At 41.5% G+C, this 23,079-nt stretch overlaps 2 protein-coding genes across 3 annotated transcripts in view; one reads left to right on the top strand and one right to left on the bottom strand.

Annotated features, from left to right (window-relative positions):
• Positions 1 to 1,098: 1,098 nt before the first annotated feature.
• Positions 1,099 to 7,250, bottom strand: LOC119772603 (endothelin-3-like). The gene is made up of 4 exons (XM_038269062.1): positions 7,016 to 7,250; positions 5,433 to 5,655; positions 1,321 to 1,467; positions 1,099 to 1,186 (listed from the first exon to the last, which is right to left on the bottom strand). Exons 1-4 carry the CDS (start codon positions 7,077 to 7,079, stop codon positions 1,099 to 1,101), a joined length of 522 nt encoding a protein of 173 aa, XP_038124990.1. The 5' UTR covers positions 7,080 to 7,250.
• Positions 7,251 to 22,299: 15,049 nt separating this feature from the next.
• The window catches only part of LOC119772597 (calcium/calmodulin-dependent protein kinase type 1D-like), a 39,108-nt gene continuing 38,328 nt past the window's right edge, over positions 22,300 to 23,079 (top strand). For both annotated transcript variants that reach the window (XM_038269057.1, XM_038269056.1), the window contains exon 1: positions 22,300 to 22,371. The gene's annotated coding sequence lies outside the window, so the exon portion shown is untranslated. The remainder of the gene's footprint in view (positions 22,372 to 23,079) is intronic.

The following is a 23,079-nucleotide window of genomic DNA, read 5'->3' as shown; positions in this document are numbered from 1 at the left end:
AAGCAATGCCTTACAGACCTGATGTAAAAATGTAAAACCGAGAGACATATGTACAAAAAAGTAAAGAAAAAAAATTCTATTAAACAATTTCTGTAAGCAAAACAAAAAACCAGTACATATCCCAACAGCTTTTCCCACCGATTAGAATATAAATAGAAAACATGAACACCAAAGGCCAGTTATTGAAACCTTAAAAATGTGGTTTATGTTATTAAACCAGGACAGGACTGGCATAGAAAACAAGCAGTGACTTTATTCTAGATAGAAAACAAGCAGTGACTTTATTCTACATAGAAAACAAGCAGTGACTTTATTCTACTTTCAATATTTCCTCCACTTCTTCTACACTACAAACATGGAAATAAGAGCATTATAAGAGCATTTTTTTTAAGTGGAAGGGGTAAGTGAGACACTTTGCCAGAAGAAAGAAACAACAGAATTCAAGTGCGTATTATCAAACATTCTTATTTAAAGAGACAAAATACTCATTCATTTTGCAAATCATCTTATTTAACTGCTCAAATTAAAGATAATTACACATTTATTTCTAGATTGTTTTTGCAGTTTTTCGCTGCTTGAATCCAGAAACATTTTCACAATGCAGAATAAAAACAAGCAGGTTGTTCTTTATTTTCATTATTACCAGTCAGTCCTGCATCGCTTTGGTGTCATTTTCAGTCAAGGCATTTCAAAAAGAACACAAACCCCTGGATGAGGGTGAATATGACCTCTGACCTACATGCCCTTCATTGGACTAAATCTTAGAAAATGATAGAATCAGGTCATTATAGATAGAGAACGTTAAATAAGGAACTATCAACTGAAATAAATCTCATTAAACTATTTTGATCGAGCTTTTAAAACCAAGATAATTTCTGATCTTTGCCCCTTCATGAATTTCAGACAAGCTTTCCAATAAGATAGCAAAGCTATTGTGAAACCTCCTGGAATGATGACCCTGCACTGCTGAGAGCGATGGCCGTCAGAGAGAAGAAGGGAAGAACGTTCAGCTTGGATGGATCTGCTCCGTAGAAACCCAGAGCCGCCTGCACGGCACCAACAGCAGCCTTTTCCCTCTCAGGTTAGAGCCTAGGCTCTTCATCTTAAAATCCCCGTCCTGTCCCGTCTGTAGAAATGGGACGTCCTCTCCTTTGCTTTGAGTCTTACAAGGAGCACCTTCCTGTGCCTGCATTTAAAAAACATTTAGAGGGATGAGCCCTTTGATCTTTGGGATCTGCTCTGTCTTTATAAACGCTGTGAGCAGATCAGTGCGTTTTGGAGGAGAACAGGTTTAACAGAGACCTACAGAGGAACATTTACCTGTCTATGCAGAAGCTCCTGCAGTCTGAGTCCGTCTGCAGCCTGCATGCACAGCGCCTCGCCACGGCCCCATTCCTGCTCCTCTGGGCAGAGCGCTTCAGGCGCAGGGAGCCTGAGTCACTGGACATCCCATAGGGTACAGTATGCCTGCCAACATCAGCACATGGTTACCATGTTGGTCTGGGCCTTTAGGTTCTCCAGATGAACAGCAGTTCTGGCTTTTCTAAGGTTCAAATGATGACATCACATTCTTTTTCAGCAGAAGTTGTGTGAATAAATCAGAAATCCAAATATACAGAAATCTGAGCAAAAATAATTTCCTCTGAAACTGATCCGAGGTTGAATGAGTTAACCGTGCTGAGCTCGGTTCTGCTTTCAGAGATCTTAAATGATTGTCCACTCCTTAAAATGGGGCCAAAGACACATGCTAAAAGGCCATTTCACTTGAAGAGTTTCTCAGAAAGAAAACTTAATTTTTTGAAATGAAGGATTAATCTACCTTCCTAGAAGCATTTTCTACTTTGCTAACCGTTAGCTTCAGTTTAGGATTTGGCCTTCATGGCTTCTAACCATGCTGTACCTTTTAGCACCATCTCCCAGGAAGTGGGATGGTGCTAAAGGAGGTTATAAACCTTTCATGGATTTTTTTCAGCTGAACGTTGTGATGAGGCATGTGTTCAATGTCATGACCAAAGGCTGCCATCGGTCTAATGCAGAAGAAGACCTAGAGAACCACAGTCTTTGTGTTGGGATATGGAGGTCTGTCCATTTTTCTCCACCAGAGGGCGTTCTAGGTCTCCTGGAGCTGGGGCTGATTGCACCACCTGTTGCTCGTTTGCTCATCAGGAGACCAGTATATAAGGAGGCAGAGGACATCACTCCAGTGCCAGAGTGTTTGCCAGTTATGGTTAGCAAGCCTGAGCCAACCTGCCTGTCTGAATCTCTGACTCCCAGAAAACCGGAACCTGATCCGTTTTTGTCTTCTCTGCTTCCCAGGTTGAACCTGCCTGAAACTAGAAACCCAGAAGAGTTTCTCTGTTGGAAATCTGTCTGTCTGATCTCTGAAGAACCCTGGAGAATCAAACCTGTCAAAGACCTGCCTGCCTGCTCTCTGAAGAATCTGAAAGGGAAACTCAAATCTGTGATCTGCCAGCTCTCAAACCAAGCTCTGCCTCCGCCAAGCCCTCAGCCTGCCGACAGCCTCTGGACCCTCCTGGTTTCCCCCCTCTGCCACTCTGCTCAAACTCCGGAACAGATACAGACCTGCACTCTCACATCCTGCAAATTACCTGGACATTTGCTAACCCCTCTGTCCCCTTCTGCAGTGAACCCAGTCGTGACCAGTCCTGGATTTGATTACCCCTTGGATCAGTTTATTATCTTTCTGTGTTTATTCAATAAACCTTTGAACTTGTTTCCTTTGTCCGTGTGTTCTGCATGTGGGTTAGGAACCTTAAACCAAACATGACACTTTGATACACTTTGATCTGCCATCGCATTATTTTTGATGGCAGATTTTTAGCAGAACTTCATAAACCTTTTTTTAAAGCGTTAGTCCTCTAAATTTATCACTCCGGCACTTCAAGATGCATTTCTGCAAACTTAGCCACTTTGTTGTTGTATTCAGTCCCTTTTCAGACTCTTACAGTACAGAAAATGAGCTCAGCTTCTACTGATGAGCCTGGATTAGAAAGCTTGGGTCCGTTTCACAAAGCAGGTGTAAAAAATTCAGATTCAAATCCGCAATTCAGGAACTTTGAGTTCTCAGTTTCACAACGGCTGCTGTGAATTAGTTCAACCAACTCCAAGTAGGTCAAGTAAACGGCTTGCCATAGCCAGTTGTTACCAAGATAATGCTAGAGATTTATTTCTTGAAATGTGGCGGATTATGTAGCTATTTAGGTGAAATCCCATGGCAGCAGGTGAAGATGAAGAATAAAAAGTTTTTCTAATAGTTTGAACCTGTTCATCATCTAATGGGCTCTCGGTTTGATTCTGTCTCTGTTTACACAGTAAATACGAAGTATCTGTTTGGAGCCACTTCAGATGTTATGTTATGTCACAATAATATGTGTGTTATTATCCCAGTAAATGGTTGTTATTAGCAGCTATCAGTCCCATAGAATGCAGATTGTGCCAGTAGGCTCATTAGGTTCTTATCATCGAGTGAATCCTAATCTGAAAATGCAACAATGTAATCTGAAAATAATTTTAGTAGTTCTTCACTTACTGTAAAGATAAATGAAAATAAAGCGATTCTATCTTCTGCAGGAGAGTAGATCAGTGTCACTGATAACAGGTGAGAAAGAGGAAAAAAGCGGTCTCTGTTCTGAAACATGTCTGCAGAAGATAGGAGGGACTTCATGGACAAGAAGCTGTTCCTGAGCTGATGTTAGACATGTGCAGAGGGCCTGAATAAAAAAAAAAAAAACACCAGGGGATCTAAGGAGAGATTCTGAAGATGCAGCAGCATCTGGGTTCTGGAGGAACCGCAACCTCTGTTTGGATCTGAGGCTTTAACCGACAAGTAACGGATGACCAGATGCTGTCCCTCGTTCACTCTCACCGTCACTCATCCAGAAGGACTGAAAAGAAGATCTTCTTCCAAAGAACTAAAGTGAGCTCAGAGTGGACCTCAGGTATTCAGCCGGTCTGCAGACTGAGGGGTTTTAAAAGGACACCAAACAGGTTAGGAACTGAGAACGGGGAGCAGCAGTCAGAGTGGAAGCAAAGATCCTTCATCTAAGCTCTGCAAAAACTGGATCTGATTTCAGGCACCTGCTTTAAATTCAACTTTGGCATTGAACTTGTTGGGATCCTCAGGCTTGCCCACCAGAGGGCGCCGAGGATCCTCTTCTGTTTTATGTTGTTTTGTTTTGTTTTGTTCTGTTAGGACTGGGGTTACTGTTGGGATCTGGAGAGTTACCATCTGTCTCCAGCAGAGAGCGCTGTGGGTCTCCTGGGCTGGAGCCCTCCAGCACACCTGACGCTCATCAGCCCATCAGGAGACCTTCCTATTTATCCAGTGGCCAGACCTTCCTTCAACGCCACAGTGTTGACCAAGTTTAGTTAGCGAACCTGAGCCTCTGTCATTTTAGAGAATCTTAGTTGGCTCAAGAGAGAAACTAGATTCTAACCTGCCTTTGTTTTCTTTGCTCACAGGAAACCTAGAAGCTCTGGATGAGCTCTGCCTGGAAACCTGCCAGCCAGCCCAAGGAAGCCAAACCAGAAGATATCAGTCTGGGTTCCTCCTACAGCTCTCAAGGAAGAGCTTGGAAACCGAGTCAAGGTCAGAAACTCACAAGTCAGAAGCTAGACGCTGCTGCTGCTGAACTCCCTGCTGAAACCATAGTCTCTGGACCCAACCGGTTCCCACCCTCTCAAAGGATCTGCCAGAACCTCTCCAAGGTACAGACTAAATTAACACACCCGATAAGCCATCAAACTGCCTGGCTAATCAAACTATCCATCTCTGCAGATATCAGTGAATCCAGTCCCGGACCTGTACCAGAACCTGTTTATATTTCTCTGTGTGTACCTTTAATAAACTGTTGAACTTTTACCCCTGACTCCGTGGTGTGTTCTGCATGTGGGTTTAATTCCTAAAACCAACCATGACAGAACTGGTCCATTCTGTGTGAAGAACAAAGACAGAGTTCAGAACCTTCAGGATGAAGACTTTTAAGTTCACATCAACACAGAGCTGAGGGACGAAGCTCGGTCCATTTCCATTCCTATACTATTAATCATGAAACATGAGGAGGAAAAGACAGAACCAGACAGACGCTCTGCCTCCAGTTTGACCCAAAGATCGGATGGTTTTGGTCTTTTCTCCTAATATACATGATCAACAATGCAGGAGGATAGAAAATAATCATCTAGATATTGCTGTTCATAAGAATCAGCAGTTTAAAGATCTAAAAATGATTCAGATCATTTTTAGATTTGATTATTTTTAGACATGAAGACGTCTTCCATCTGATGTTGGATTTCTAACTGGGACTCTACAGAATAAACTGTTCTTAGATACTGAGCCCATTCCTCCCAGTCTGACCAGTTCTCATTGCTTTGAATCTGCTCGCCACATGGAGCTTTTTAAGAGCGACTCTTACTCCGGTGTGTTGATCCAGATGATGTCCAGGTGACAGTAGTACACACACTCTTTGTCTCTGTAGGTGTAACACGTGCACCTCCTGGGACGCCTCCTGCCTTCCTCAGCAGGGGTGAAGGTGACTGGGTCAGCACCACTACTGCTCTGGCTGACCTCCCCCATGGAGCCCTCCTTCAGGCCGATGGACAGGAAATCCTCAGCATCATCAGAGCGTGTCAGAGAGGCTGTAATAATCAAAGCAGGACAGAGTGTGACTGAGCAGCAGGAACGCCAGGATGGGATCAGCTGAAAGGTTGGAATATTTCCACCTTCACTGACACTGAGGCAGCATTCAGAGCTGCAATCTGATTGGCTGACAGACCAATTTCAAAATGTTAACAAGAACAAAAATAAGTGGAATAAAATTCCTGTTGTCAGGGGGGGGGGTTTACCATTAGGCAAGACTAGGCATAAACTCTGTTTCCATGTATGGTTAATACAACTATTCCTTATTTGTGCACATTGATTATATCTTTGATAAAAATCCTTTTGCTAAAATGCCATCAGAACGCTGATAATATTAAGTGTGTCTCAGCCCCCCCCTTCAGTGTCCACCATATTGGATCAGTCCATTTGCTGCACATGTTCAGAAAGGTCCAAACAGACAGCAGCAAACCATTTGAAAACAAACCATGCAAAGAGCAGTGTTGCCAACTTAGCGCTTTAGTCGCTATATTTAGCCACTTTTCAGACCCCTCTAGCACTTTGATTTCTAAAAAGCTCCTAGCGCCAAATCTAGAGACTTTTTTTCTGCTACTGGAGACTTTGGAGACAACATCTAAAAGCAGCGAACTCTGCTCTCCAGAGCGAGTAGATTGGTAACCACGCCTCCTGCTCTCCTCTATCTTGTCTGCTGTCATGATTCATGCAGCTATTATTTCATCCAAATGAAAAATGGAGAACAGATAAGCAGATCATGGCTTGTCTACAGTGAAAAGAAGGACTGGGTTATTTACTTTGGCCTTTTTGGAAACACAGGAAGGAGCAATCAGCTAAGTGAGCTTAGTGCTTGGAAAAAATCTTTCATTCCTTTAGAGACAGCATGAAAAGTCAGCTGAGTACAAAACATAGAGAGGAAAACAAGAAGAAAAGGGACAAGAAGACAGGGACACAACCTAGAACAGATAATGGATGTCTATTCTATTAACATTTCTCTATCTGGAGAATGGGTCTGTTTGATGTCTTCTCCATTCAGAGGGCCCCCTGTCTGTCTTTGCATAGGACCCCACATTTCCTAAAACTGCCCCTGGTTATTGGATCCAGTCATAAATCGGGTTCTAGAAAAACAGTCCAACAGACTGGATCAGAACCAAGGTTCTGTTTGGTCCACAATTATCCAGCTCTACAGTACAGTCAGCGTGTGAGATTTACTGCCTGTTACAGACTCATTAGAAATGACATCTAATTGATTTTTTTATTCCATCAATAACAACAATAATATTAATATTAACAAAAACACTATTAATAAAAAACGAATAATTATATTGACACTAATAACACTGGAAATGACACTAATAATAATCTTCATAATAATAATAGTCTTACCATGGGTTAAAGATGCTGTCACCACTATACAGAACAGGGATCCCATATTAAATAATGATGCCATCAAACATAGAATGGTAGAAATAAAAAAATAATAAATAAATTTTTGTAAATAAGTGAACACAGCAGTCAGATGACTCCCCCCCCCCCACGCAGACTGAAGGCGTCTCCTTTTCTCCCGGGAAAAACACGTCCACCCGCCTTTGAGGCTCCGCTCTGTTTGTCTTCAGTCTCCAGACTCCAGTTCATTACCTGTTGTGACAGTTTATGGTGCTATCACTGATGCTTCCTGTTGAGATTTTCAAAATAAGACTTAGTTAAATAATAAGTAGTAGAAAAGCTTTTAAAATTTCTAATCCATCCAACAGAAAAAGCCCTTAAGGATTGTGAAACTGTGGCTTCGAACTTTACACAGACCCGGATCCCTCTTTATCAAAAACAAAGATTTACACCACAGAATGAGTTGTTTGATAAAAAAAACAAAAAAAAACTCAATCAAACAAAATAAACAACTTTATTTTCCAAAAAGCTTGTGACATTGTGTCATTCTATTGCTGTGCCTCTGATTGATTGTGTTTCAATTTCAATTCAGTTTATTTATATAGCGCCAATTCACATCACATGTCATCTGAAGGCACTTTCCAGTTCATCAGATCATCCAGTCAGATTGATTCAAAGTTTTCTATCTACGGAAAACCAACTGATTGCATCGACTCATTGACTCTTCAGCAATCCCTCACACTAAGCATGCTTGTAGCGACAGTGGAGAGGAAAAACTCCCTTTGAACAGGAAGAAACCTCCAGCAGAACCAGGCTCAGTGTGAGCGGCCATCTGCTGAGGCCCACTGGGGTTCAAGGAGACAGAAGCAGACATAGAAAAAGAAGCATAGATACAAAAGGCAACTGTCAACCAGCTCCAGAGGCGGCCCCGTCCAGGAAACACACAGCCAGGCAGACGAGCTCCGAGCCAGCTCCCATGTCAGAGGATGAAGAGAACACATCCAGTTAGTCACAGTCAGAGAAACAGGACTACACTGGAAAACAGGCCAAGCTCCAACATCTAGAAACAAAGGTGTTGATGGCAGCAGCACAGCTGATATTTCTCTCCAGGATGGAGTCACAGCCAAACAGGAACAGACCAGATGAAGCTACTATGAGGAAAAGCAGAGAGAGCAGAAGGTTAGAGATTGAACTAACAGATTCTGCAGAGTGGGAGAATAGAGAGAGAATGAAGCAGAATGATGAAAAAGGGGTCCCTATGTCCTCCAGCAGTCTAAGCCTATAGCAGCAGAACTATAGAGATAGCTCAGGATAACCTGAGCCACTCTAACTAGAAGCGTTATCAAAAAGGAAAGTTTTAAGCCTAGCCTTAAAAGTAGACAGGGTGTCTGCCTCACGGACTAAAACTGGTAGTTGGTTCCACAGGAGAGGAGCCTGAGAACTAAAAGATCTGCCTCCCATTCTACTTTTAGAAATTCTAGGAACCACTAGTAAACCTGCAGATTGAGAGCGAAGTGCTCTGTTAGGAACATAAGGAACAATCAGATCTCTGATATAAGATGGAGCTTGGCCATTTAAGGCTTTATATGTGAGAAGGAGGATTTTAAATTCTATTCTGGATTTAACAGGAAGCCAATGAAGAGAAGCCAGGATAGGCGAGATATGATCTCTGTTTTTCATTTTCATCAGAACTCTGGCTGCAGCATTTTGGATCAGCTGAAGGCTTTTAACTACAGTTTGTGGACTTCCTGATAGTAAAGAATTACAATAGTCCAGCCTTGAAGTAACAAATGCATGGACTAGTTTCTCAGCATCACCCCTGGACAGGAGATTTCTGAAACTCCAGTGAGGACCTTCCTTATTTGGCACTGAACAACAAGCAGTTGTTCTCTGTGATGTTGGGATTCAGGTTCTGTGTTTTTAGAAGCGCTGAACATGTTAGAACAATGTTATCTTCCGGGTTGTTCTGAATTTTCCCCCCTGGTGTTTCTCTGTGTAAACCTTCCCATCTATTGCATGCAGGATACATGCATTCACCTCTGAATGATATCAGTCATTAATAAAGAAAACACAGTGAGGAAAATAAGTTGGCTATTAGAACACCCTGTTATTTTGCCCTTAGAGGTCATGGAGAGTCTGAAATCGTGGTCCATGCCCACTGTGACAGACACAATAATAGAAGAAAAATAATCCAATACTCACAACATATGATCTCTTATTTATTTGTGTGATTCAGCCTTTGTCTCCAGAGGTCAAAGGTTTCCTGTAGTTTTTCAGCAGGTTTGCTCACACTGCAGGAGGGAATTTGGCCCACTCCTCCACACAGATCTTTTCTAGATCAGTCAGCTTTCTGGGCTGTCGCTGAGTTTGAGCTCCCTCTAAAGATTCTCTATTGGGTTTAGGTCTGGAGACCGGCTAGGCCACGCCAGAACCTAGATCTTCTTCTTCCAGAGCCGCTCCTTGGTTATACCCTGGCTGTATGCTTTGGGTCATTGTGATGCTGAAAGACCCAGCCTCCACCCATCTTCAATTCTCTAATCTAGGAAAGGAGGTTGTTCCCTAAAGTCTCCCAATACATGGCCCCGGTCATCCTCTCCTTCATACGGTGCAGTCAAGTGATTTCCAGGAGTTTATTTCTGCAGAAGAGAGTAAATCACAAATTTATCCCTGGTCACCTTTCCATGCAGATTAAATTCACAAAAACTTGATGGATCAAAAATATTGAAAATGTGATGCAGTTTAATCTCTGTTATACTACCACCTCCATGCCTCACAGTAGGGAAGGTGTTCTTGGGATGGTTCTCATCATTCTTCTTCCTCTAAACATGGTTAGTGTTAAAGAACAATAAAAAAAAGTTGGAATGAAAACCCTGATCAACAATGAATAAACTTTTTTTATTTAGACAGGATCAGACTGTAGAGATAATAATTAAGAATTTAATGCATAATGACAGTGATGAACGGGCTCCAAAAGGTCAAAATGAAAACAGAACATGGGAGGAGCTAATGCTCCAGAACCCAGCGCCTCTAGATCATGACTGGGTCATTTTTCATCCACTGATGCATCTGTAGCTTGTTTTTGTAAGATAGAATAGATTAACATTTTCAGTCATAAATAAAATAATTAGCTTTGGTAAAATGTTAGTCAGTATCCAATTATCGAACAGACTCTTCCTCATGCACATGTTTAGCATTCAATGCTCAAATAGGGCCCCAATTTTTAGGACTCCAGTCTGTGTGGTTTGTGTGTTTGTCTTCCTTCCTCCACCAGGAGGCGTCTGATCCTGGTTCGCCTCCTCACACACCTGTTGATGGTTTCCTCGTTAACTGAATGTTCTTAAGCTGCTGACTGCCACTACCTCGACGCCAGAGTGTTTGCCAGTGTTGGGTACTCTAGCCAAGCTGAGTTTTGCTGAGTCAAACTGAGTTTTTGTCTACCTGAGTTTTAACCTCGCTGTTTTGTCTTTGCCTCTCGGCAGGAAGTCATCCTTCAACTGGATGTTTGGGACCTTCTCTCCCCTGGAAGGATCTTCTGAGAATCAAGCTGAGCTGAGAATTCAAGGGTGTGATTCTGATCAACCCATTTCCCCAAGGAATGTCTGGGACGTCTCTCTGAGCGGGGGATTCATCTCCACAACAACCCATTATGGTACTGCAGGAAATCTAAGTGGCAGTCAGCTTCTCTGTTCACCTACAGAAAACCACACTCTGGGTAAACCCTGTCAGCCCTCCATCGAATGAGACAAATACTGAAACACCCCAAACTGACTGGAGTAAATAAGAGTCAACCATTTTCTGGATACATGAGTCTGCAATCTATTTCTCCTCTTCAAGTTCAGGAATCAAATTTCCCACTGAGCCTGAACTAACCGCAGTGTCTTCCCCTCACTTTTCAGTTCCGGTTGATTTTTTTTTTTTAATAAACTTTATTGAACAAATGTACAAAACAAACAGCACATCAGAGGGGGAGATATCAAGACTTGCACAAGAGTTACACAATAATTAAACTAGACAAGAGAAGAAAAAAAACATTAAAAGGAAAAATTATTTGTAACAGTCAATAAAGTCAATAAAATACAAATGACAAGTTTTAAATAATAATAAAAAAATGAAATAAATAAATAAAAAAAAAAAAAAAAAAAAAAGTTATTAAATATCAATAAGAGGTTTCAGGGAAGTATTTTCTATAGTTATCAAGAAACATGTTGTTCTTTTTATTTTTAATCAGTTTGAGAGATGCAATCAGAGAGTTCAACTCTAAGAGAAAGTGAGTGATGTTAGGAATCGAGTTTGCACATTTTTGTTTATGAATGAACAATTTTGCATATATAATTATAAAATTAAGCATATGTTCAAAGTCACAATGTTCAGAGTTATTGTAATAGCTGATAACATCTTTGAGAGTTAGTTTGCATACAATTTTAGTTGAATGGAAAAGAAAAGATTTAATGTCACTCCAAAATTTTCAATAGTCCTCACAACTAAAAAATAAATTCAGTTCCGGTTGAGCAGTGTTCAGAGCTGCACTGGATTCATCCCAATCTTCTCAATAAACCTGTTAAACTTTCTCCTAGTCTCTCTGTATTGGTTTTCTGCATGTGGGTCCGAGCTCTTGATAAAATCATGACACCAATATATCCCACACTGAGTGCTTGTTCCCAATGGCGCAACAACACAACTATAGGCCTATAAGCAACATTATCTGGGTGGGCCCCATATGAAGTACAACACGTGATAAAGGTTCAGGATACGGCAACAGTTCCATAAATCGGCCAAGAAGATACAATTATGCAATTCTCTGTAGTATATGATCACACATGTAAGAATGGAACCATTGGTGACTGCGCAACACCACATGTTACAGATATCCCAAGTTCCAAAAAGTCATTTCAGGGGAGGTGCTTTTTAAACATACCCGCCAAAAAATCCAATTTCTAAGATTGAACTAAAAATGGAGAAATAGCACATCTGCAGAGAGACTTCCTAGTCTACAATTGCATAGGGGGCCATCAGGTGTCAGTGATGGGCCCCTGAAGAAGTCGCTGGCCCCTAAGCAACTGCAGTCTCTGCTTACAGATATTTACGCCATTGCTTGTTCCTTCTCTGAGCCGGTGGTTTGATTTCCACGGTCTCACGGCTTCCCTGCTCTGTGCGCTCATGTCAACTTTTGTCCCTTTAAAGGCGCTACCCACTGGACAAAGCAACCTGCCATTGGCTACTTCCAGAGGGGTCCAAAGTATTAATGTTTATTACTCCAGTAGAATTAAAAATCCTATTTACTTCTTATACTTCTTAAAGTATAAAAGTAAAATTAATGCAGGAAAAATGTTCAGGCCAGCAGCTTGACTATTAAAGGAACATTTTTCCACAATTCTGTATGACAACTTCTTTAAACTTCAAAGATCCAACCCAGAACCTTCTTGCTGCAAGGCGGCAGTGATATCCACTGTAGCACTGAGCAGCCACTTATAAAAAAAAATGAAAAGAAATAGAAAAGTCTCCACCCTTTTAAAACAGACACACATTTATTTCTGAGTCTACGAGATCTGAAACTAGGAGGCCTGCATCTAGGAGACCTGGATGAAGAGACCTGGATCTAGAAGGCCCGGATCTAGGAGGCCTGAAGGTAGGAGACCTGAATCTAGGAGACCTGGATCCAGGAGGCCTGGATCTAGGAGCTGTCACAGTCTCCATTAAGTTACATCCCAAAGCAAACAGAAACACTATAGTCAAAGAAATGGATGATTTGCTGAGCCTGAAATTCTTTAGTCCACCATCTTGGATGAATCTACTTGCAGAGATAGTCACCTAACAGGAAGCCCATGTTAATTCCCCGCATGCTTCCCTCTGCCAAACATCATAATGAGCTCTGTTAACATTTCTAATAAAACAGGTCGTAACAGACGTACCGATGATGGAGCACATTCCTGTCTTCATTCCCACTGCAAAACGTTTAATGGCAGCTAACAGGCTGAGGACTGACAGGCATGAGTAAAGCTATGATCCAGAGAAATGTTTCACTCCCACACCCTTCCTGTTGTTTGTGGTTTCATTTGACTCACTTTCTTCTTCACTGGCCAGCAGCAAAGATGAACTTCCCAGGATTTTGGCACCGTGTGAAGATGAGTCACCCTAGCAGGTGTTGTCTGGGACAGGAATAGGACTGAAGGATGAGAAGGTGTCAGAGCTGGAAGGTAGAGACAGACTGATTTAGTAGGTTCTGGGCATGTGAGGCAGAGCATGTTAACCAAAGCTAAGTCAGCAAAGAGGATCCGTCGTTCATGTCGACACACGAATCCAAAACATCCTTATTTTCACCCGGATTCTCTGATCTATCTACGGTCCTGCAGGGAGAGCTTTCCTTACGAAGCTGCAGTGGATGATAAAGTTTGCCGGGTGGCTGTTCGGGATGGTGATACTGTAAACGTAAAAGGTTTAAATAAACCTTCGATAATAGATCAGAATTATCCTTCACTGACAGAACCCAAACCTTTTAAATAACATCTGCTGTTAATGGAGGCAATATAAGAGCTGAACTCATTGAACAGCTGGTAGAGTCTGAAGCAGCGGCAGCTGGCCAATAGAGGGCGCCACCCACCCAATGACCTTGATTAAGACATACAAAAAACAAATAAACAATAAATTACAAAATTAAGATATCATTAATTCTCCTCCAGTCAGCCTCATTATCTGCAGTATTTTGTGTCTCTTGAATAAAAATAACATCTAACTTTTCTAGAGAGCACAGCTTGAACAGAGAGGCCCTTTCCCCCCCATCCCTTGCTCCATTTATGTTCAAGCTGCCTATAAGTATATGTACCATAACATAGAAAAAAGTAGTGAAACAGAAACAAAAAAAGGAACCAAAATAAAAAAAAAGAAAGATTCTGGATTCTAGATCTTATTTAATACGATGAGTTTCCTGGTCAGTGAAAACTTTCTCTCCCAGGACTCCTGGAGTTCTCAGCAGAAACCTCACTAAATCCAGGAAGAGCTGCAAATCAGGAAACACTTTTTACTTTTACATTCCGGGTTAATGCCCTCAGTGTGTGACTGCTCTCTGACTACTGAACCAGAAAAAGCAGCATCAGAACCAACAGCAGCAAAGTCTCTGGTATCCAAACTAGCAGCTTCAGGGCCATCAGAAACTGACCCAGCAGAAAATGAAGCATCAGCGCCTGAAATATCAGTTCCTGGATCATCAGGACCTGGAAGAGCATTAGCAAAACCAGCCTGTTGTGAACTCTGTGTGTGTTACAGTGATAATTATAAAATTATTGTGTGGACATATGAAACATTGAAAGAAAGAAGATGCTACATTTCTATCCTGTGATTCAATCAGAAGGGTCATAAACTTTTATGACCTCCATCCAGTAGGTCAGGAGGCAGAGTCACACGGTTGTGCGACTTCCATCCAGCCAGATGGTCATTTCACATCTTATGACCTGCATCCTGGCAGATAATCATGACTGGGTCTTCTGTTTAAGGCCCGCCCTATGATGTTGTAAACTGTTAATAAAAGGCTTTGCTGTGAAGGGATCTGTGAGAAACGGTGCTGGTTTCTGAGCCAGCAGCTTTTCTTCTCTACTGCAGAGGTTGACGTTATAAATCCATGTCTGTGTTTGATCATTTCCTCTTAATCTTTTAAACTCACATTTCTCTGGATTAAAACCCAACAGTGTGTTTCCCTGTTGATGTGGTCTCACTTTTTTTAATCTCAGCATTTAGTTTTTGTGGACAGGAATGGACCATCTGTCCCTCCATTTCACAGCTAAAACATTTAGTTTTTTCTCTAAATTTCATTATCAAATTTAGCCCCTCGGTTATTATTCAGAACCATAGAAACCTGCCTTCTAAAGGAAACAAAATGTTTCAGTTGTGGGGATTTAGATTAGCTTTTTTAGATTTAGCTGTCCGTGCCTCGCCAGTTCTCTTTGTGGTGTTTCATTACTGATGAACGGAGGAACTTGGGACAAAATCATCTTCTTGGCCGGACTAACACCACCTGAACAAAGGTGCTCTGAATGACCACACCTTGCTCAACAACCATGCTGACTTTTTCAACACCATCCAGAAAGATGACAACACCATTATTGATTCTGGAAGCTGATTTCACACTATCATAGCCAACAATTTCTCAGATTGCCAAACTGCAGTTTTCCACAGAGCAACTAAAACCGGGACAAAGATTTAACTTCCATGTCGGCGCCTGAGCTTCTCCAGCCCCGCATTTCCAACTCCTTGAGTCGGCATGACCCCGGTGAAAACCGGACGTCACCGCTCAGCAAACTGGTCACCACGAATCACACAAACAGTAAAACCAACAATGAACAAACAAAACAAACAAACAAACAAACAAGTAGCAGACATGGGCAATGTGGAGTCAACAAGTCATCTCCATGTCATGTATTTAATCTACCCGGCCAATTAACCAGGTGAGTCCAATCTGCACAGGTTAATTCACGGTGAAGATTGGACTCACCTGCTTCAGTGGCTGGGTAGAACAAATACATGACATGGAGATGACTTGTTGACTCCACATTGCCCATGTCTGACAAGTAGTAAAGATAGAAAAAGGCAATCACTCTCACACATGCACCCACTCTGACAATCCTCCACTCCCAGCAATCACTCAGGGAGACAGAGAGAGAGTGCATAGAGAGAGAGAGATGGTGCAAGAAAAATTTAATTAAGTGAAATCCCTTAAGGCAATTCAGTTTATTTCTTTAGCTACAATTAACATCATGTCAACCAGATCATGCAGTCAGATCGGTTCAAAGTTTTCTATTTAAGGAAAACCAGTTGATTGCATCGACTAATTGGCTACGTTCACACTGCAGTCTGAAGTGACCCAAATCCGATTTTTTGGCCCATATGCGACCTGGATCTGATCTTTTCATGGCAGTCTGGACAAAACAGGTCAGATTTTTTCTAATGCGAATCAGGCAACTTGGCTCTGTGGGGCTGAATCCAATACGAATCTGATCTTTTCAAATGCTACCTGTGTCTAAAATCTCTAAAAGAACCGAACTCAGCTTTCAAGTCTTATGATAAAGAGGCACTAAGAACAGCACGTGCCAACTTAAACCGTGCCAACAGCGTCCAGCAGTGAAAGCTGTTCCACACCAGGGGGAAAAGGCACTAAACCTGGACGTAGCTGAAGGGAGGAAAACTCTGAGGAGAGTCAACCCAAGGAAGGCCCCAGGGCCTGATAACATACCTGGGCAGGTGTATAAGGAGTGGTCAGATCAGCTGGCTGGACCAATCCATGGTGCCAGCATGCTTCCAGTCTGCCTCCATTATTCCAGTCCCAAAGAAGCCTCAGGTCGCCTCCCTCAATGATTAGCGGCCTGTCGCTCTGACTCCCATCATGATGAAGTGCTTCCAAAGGCTGGTTAAAGAACACATCGTCTCCAGTCTGCCGCCAACATTCCACCCGTTCCAGTTCGCCTACCGACGGAACCGCTCCACTGAGGACGCCATCTCTGCTGCTCTCCACCTGAGCCTGGCACACCTGGAGGAGAAGAACACCCACGATGGATGCTGTTCCTGGACTTCAGTTCAGCTTTCAGCACCATCATCCCACAGCATCTGATGGGCAAACTGGAACAGCTGGGCTTCAATACAACCCTCTGCTATTGGCTGCTAGACTTCCTCACCAACAGACCTCAGTCAGTCCGGGTCGGACAGAACGCCCTAGACACTGTAAGCTGTTAGGGTTCCAGTTTGTGGGGATTGTTCTTTGGTCTTTTTCAGTGTCTCTGTGCATCCACCAGATGGTGCCATTGTTCCTCTGTTGGCCTGGAGGGCCTCTCCACCATAGTATGCCTGTCCTCCCTCCAGCAAAGTATCTCCATATCTGTGCAAGCCTCCACAAACAGGAACTCTTCCCCCAAACCACAACAGTGAGTCCTAGTCAAGCTTTTTAATTCTGACATCGGCCAGTTTTCCCACCGACCTTGGACTCACCACTTTGATCTCTTCCTAGAGCTTCTGCTTCCTGTTCACCTGATTGTTGGAACCTCCCCAAGCTGGAAAATAGTTACTGTTTTTTCTAATAAACTGTTAAACCTTTCTTAATCTCTGTGAGTGCTTCTACATGTGGGGCAAACACATTAGACCCATTATGACATAAGCACAGGCTCCCCATCATCCCACAGCATCTGATGGGCAAACTGGAACAGCTGGGCTTCAATACACCCCTCTGCTATTGGCTGCTAGACTTCCTCACCAACAGACCTCAGTCAGTCAGGGTCGGACAGAACGCCTCTGATGTCATCAGTCTAAGCCCCTCCCCTCAGGGCTGCGTCCTGAGCCCCCTGCCGTTCACCCTGATGACACACGACTGCGTCCCCAGGTTCACCACCGATCACACGGTGAGGTTTGCAGACGACACCACGGTGGTGGGCCTCATCAGAGACGACGACGACCTGGACTACAGAGAGGAGGTGGAGCAGCTGGTGGAGCAGAGATAACAGCCTGATCCTGAAGGTGGAGAAGACCAAGGAGATCATGGTGGACTTCAGGAAGAAGCGGCCTAACCACGCTCCACTGCTCATCAACAGCTCAGCTGTAGAGGTGGTCAGCAGCACCACATTCATCACAGACACCCTCACCTGGACTGGAAACACCACCTCACTGGTAAAAAGGGCCCAGAAGCGCTTGGACTTCCTGCGGAGGATGAGGAGAGCCACCCCCCCCCATCCTCCCCACCTTCTCCAGAAGCACCATAGAGAGCGTTCTGAGCAGCTGTCTCACTGTGTGGTGTGGAGGCTGCAGCGCCTCAGCCTGGAAGAAGGTGAGAACAGCAGAGAGGATCATGGGGGCTCCTCTTCCCTCCATTAAAGACATTTCATCCCAGCGCTGCGTGTCCCGAGCCTGTGACATCATCAATGACCCCTCACCCCCCCACCATGGACTGTTCTCCCTGCTGCCCTCTGGGAAGAGGCTTCCCAGCATTCAATGCAGGACCAGCAGGTTCTGCAGCAGCTTCTTCCCCTCTTCCATTAGGCTGATGAATGTTGTTTAAAATGGGTTATTTTATTTATAAAAAAAAATTATAATGTTAAACTGTAAATACACAGTCATATATTTATATTACTATTTTTAATGTATTTTATTAATGTTTTTCAAGGCTGCATTAAAAAAATGAAATTGTCTAGAGCTGTTTTAAATGAAATTTCTTTTTGTTCACATTCGTGTTTACAAAATGACAAAATAAATCTGTCTAAGTCTAAGACTGCGCTCTGCTATTAACAAGGTGACAAAACATGTCTCCGCTTATTTTTATTCTTTTAATAAGATCTGAGGGCAGTGGAGGACAAAGGGGACATCTTAAAATGACTTTCCTTGAGATTTCAGACAAATAAAACAGTTATTCTGCTTGTAGAAAGTGACGGTAGTTGTTGACACAAAGTTAAAAGTAGTGTAGCTTAATATGGCTAACTGACCAAGCTAAAAGATGCTAACCTGTTAGCTATATTTACCTTATGTTGTGCATTACAGGCATCTCAAGGCGAAATGCTGAACACAGTGTATGATATAAACAAAAATATCAGGGAGATAACTGGATGATGGTGCTGAAAGCTGAACTGAAGTCCAGGAACAGCATCCATCGTGGGTGTTCTTCTCCTCCAGGTGTTCCAGGCTCCAGGGAGTTTTTCCTCTCCACTGTCGCTACAAGGAACGGGTGGAATGTTGGGGGAGACTGAAGACGATGTGTTATTTAATTCTTAATTTTTTTTTAACCCTTTAAAAGATGTGGTTTCTGATTGCTGGAAGTTCTTCCTGTTAAAACTGAGTTTTTCCTCTCCACTGTCTCCATGAATTCTCAGAGTGAGGGATTGCTGCAGAGTCAACAACACAATGCAGGCTAATACTGTATCATTTTGATCAAAACTATTTGTGCTTTACACGTGTGAGTTTGAAGTTGCAGAGAGAATTACATTATTATTTTTGTAACATTTTTTTTTTTACATTTTTTTACCTGTTCAAACTTTAATTAATTCAATTCAATTCAGTTTATTTCTATAGCGCCAAATTCACAACACATGTCATCTCAAGGCACTTTACAGTTCAACCAGATCATACAGTCAAATTGATACAAAGTTTTCTATCTAAGGAAAACCAGTTGATTGCATTGACTCAAATACAATCCCCCACACTAAGCATGCTTGTAGCGACAGTGGAGAGGAAAAACTCCCTTTTAACAGGAAGAAACCTCCAGCAGAACCAGGCTCAGTGTGAGCGGCTATCTGCCGAGGCCGACTGGGGTTCAAGGAGACAGAAGCAGAGATACAAAAAGCAGCTGTAAAAGGCGGCCCCGTCCAGGAAACACACAGCCAGGCAGACGAGCTCCAAGGCAGCTCCCATGCCAGAGGACGAAGAGAGCACATCCACTCAGTCACGGTCAGAGAAACAGGACCACACTGGAAAACCGGCCGATCTCCAACATCTATAAACAAGGGTGTTGATGGAAGCAGCACAGCTGATGTTTCTTTCCAGGATGACGTCACAGCCAAACAGGAACAGACGAGGCAAAGCTACTCTGAGGAAAAGCAGAGAGAGCAGAAGGTTAGAGATTGAACTAACAGATTCTGCAGAGTGGGAGAATAGAGAGAGAATGAAGCAGAATGATGAAATGGGGGTCCCTATGTCCTCCAGCAGTCTAAGCCTATAGCAGCATAACTATAGAGATAGCTCAGGATAACCTGAGCCACCCTAACTATAAGCTTTATCAAAAAGGAAAGTTTTAAGCCTAGCCTTAAAAGTAGACAGGGTGTCTGCCTCACGGACTAAAACTGGTAGTTGGTTCCACAGGAGAGGAGCCTGATAACTAAAAGATCTGCCTCCCATTCTACTTTTAGAAATTCTAGGAACCACTAGTAAACCTGCAGATTGAGAGCGAAGTGCTCTGTTAGGAACATAAGGAACAATCAGATCTCTGATATAAGATGGAGCTTGGCCATTTAAGGCTTTATATGTGAGAAGGAGGATTTTAAATTCTATTCTGGATTTAACAGGAAGCCAATGAAGAGAAGCCAGGATAGGAGAGATATGATCTCTCTTTTTAATTTTCATCAGAACTCTGGCTGCAGCATTTTGGATCAGCTGAAGGCTTTTAACTACAGTTTGTGGACTTCCTGATAGTAAAGAATTACAATAGTCCAGCCTTGAAGTAACAAATGCATGGACTAGTTTCTCAGCATCACCCCTGGACAGGAGATTCCTCATTTTTGCAATATTCCTCAGATGAAAGAAGGAAATTCTAGAAACCTCTTTGATATGGGATTTAAATGACAGGTCCTGATCAAAAATAACACCAAGATTTTTTACTTTATTATCTGAAATCAGTTTAATCCCATCCAAATGAAGTGACTGGCTAATCAGTTTCTTTTTCAGAGACTCTGGTCCAAAGACTATAACTTCTGTTTTGTCTGCATTCAGAAGCAGAAAGTTAAGAGTCATCCAGGTTTTTATGTCTTCAAGACATGCCTGTAATCTATGTAATGGGTTAGCTTCATCTGGATTTATAGACAGATATAGCTGGGTATCATCAGCATAACAGTGGAAATTAATCCCATGCTGTCTAATAACTCTACCAATTGGGAGCATGTATAAAGTAAAGAGAATTGGTCCTAGCACTGATCCCTGTGGTACTCCACAGGTAACCTTTGAGCGTGTTGAAGATCTATCATTAACATGAACAAACTGAATTCGATCAGATAGATAAGATTTAAACCAGTCTAGAGCTGTTCCTTTAATTCCAACAAAATATTCAAGTCTTTCTAAAAGAATATTATGGTCAACTGTATCAAATGCAGCACTAAGATCCAACAGGACGAGCACAGATACAAGTCCATTATCTGAGGCCATGAGAATATCATTAGTGACTTTCACCAGAGCTGTTTCAGTGCTATGATGAGCTCTAAAGCCAGACTGAAACTCTTCAAAAAGTTCATTATGGTGGAAGTGATCGCAAACTTGTTTGGCAACTACTTTCTCAAGAATTTTGGATAAGAAAGGAAGATAATTACAGGTACGTAAATTGTGTTCAGTGTATTCCACACTGAAAGTCTCTACATGGTCCAGAACTATTGCTGCAAAAATATTTGTGCATTGAAACTTTGATGTTTTGTAGATGAGTTGCACAATTATAATTTTTTTTTTTATCAAATGGATTAAACTGAACGTAGGAGATGCATGAAGTACAAATTACAGGACACCATTTGTTTTTATTTTTAGCTTTTTTTTTTATACTGTCATTACACTGTCGCATATGGAAGCCCGTTTCCGCCACTCTGTAAAAAAAAAAAAAAAAAAAAACTATCTCAATATAATGAGATAGTAACTCAATATAATGAGATAGTATCTCAATATAATGAGATAGTAACTCAATATAATGAGATAGTAACTCAATATATTGAGATACTATCTCATTATATTGAGTTACTATCTCATTATTGAGATAGTTTTTTTTATTTTTTACCAATTTTTTAAGTTAAAATTGAGTATTTTTGGTCAATAGCTCCCAGGTCATGTGACCTATTGATGCAAAATTAGTGTGAAATTGTTCTACTAGTCTCTGTAGATGGGGCACACTCATTTGTTTTTCATTTTAACTCTTTTTTTATTTTGTTATGTTCAAGCATAAGGGTGTCCATATGTGGTAAAAAATAAAAAAAGAGTTAAAATGCAAAACAAATGAGTGTGCCCCATCTACAGAGACTAGTAGAACAATTTCACACTGATTTTGGGTCAATAGGTCACATGACCTGGGAGCTATTGACCGAAAATACTCAATTTTAACGAAAAAAATTGGTAAAAAATAAAAAAAGAGTAAAAAAGAAAATCAAATGAGTGTGCCCCATCTACAGAGACTAGTAGAACAATTTCACACTGATTTTGGGTCAATAGGTCACATGACCTGGGAGCTATTGACCAAAAATACTCAATTTTAACTTAAAAAATTGGTAAAAAATAAAAAAAAACTATCTCAATATAATGAGATACTATCTCATTATAATGAGATAGTAACTCAATATAATGAGATAGTATCTCATTATATTGATACTATCTCATTATATTGAGTTACTATCTCATTATAATGAGATAGTAACTCAATATAATGAGATAGTATCTCATTATATTGAGATAGTTTTTTTTTTTTTTTTTTTTTTACAGAGTGGCGGAAACGGGCTTCCATAGTCGCAAAAACAGATTCCCATCACGTTTTCAGGCCGCGGGATGCGCATGAATAAGACTCCGCCCCCTCCCCTCTTCAATAGGAGCCGCAGTAGGGTTGCTCCGTGGGGACACGCGCGTGGACACCTCACCGAATCTGTCACGCTCCACAGGTAAGATGAAGGATTCATATCCGTTTGTTTTGGTCTTTAAACGCGTCTAAAAAACTTCAAACTTGTGAGAAGGATAAAAAAAACAGCTCTTTATTTCTAGCATTCTGGGTTTTTAAAATTTTTTTGCGTGTTTTTTCGTTGTTATTTTTCTTTTTTCCGTTTAAATTCCAATCAATCTTAAATGGTTTAAGGTTTTAGAAACTGATTTTTTAAGCATATTTACATACATCACAAAACAATTGGAATCTACTTAATTAACCCTAACTAACCTATAAAATCATTAGTTTAATGTCCTTCCCTGCTAAAATGAAACAATTAATTAATAATTAAATAACCAGATAAAATTAAGTAGATTTAAAAAAGAAAAAAATAAATGTTTCACTTTTTCAATATGGAGACTGTGGAAATATTTCTATATTTTAACAAAATTCCAGTTATAACATGTACTTTAAACATGAACTAAAGGTCAGCATCATTTTAAGATATTATTTTAAATTTTGAGGTGTAAATTTGCACCCTATGGAGGAACAAATTGCAGAAGTGTGGGGTCATTAGGTGTTAATCTGCTGCAGGAATGAATGGAAGGATTAGTTCTCCAGCCATTTATCTCTCTAATCCTGTCCCTTTCTGAATGTGGTCTAACTAAAAGGTACAGATGAGCTTTACTTAAAGGAGCTGACCTGATTGAAGCCGCTTATATAAACAGGA

This window comes from Cyprinodon tularosa, unplaced genomic scaffold, assembly GCF_016077235.1.
Source record: "Cyprinodon tularosa strain WSP-4 unplaced genomic scaffold, ASM1607723v1 ctg719, whole genome shotgun sequence".
Classification (NCBI taxonomy): Eukaryota; Metazoa; Chordata; class Actinopteri; order Cyprinodontiformes; family Cyprinodontidae; genus Cyprinodon; species Cyprinodon tularosa.
This window is presented reverse-complemented; position numbering and strand designations above follow the sequence as displayed.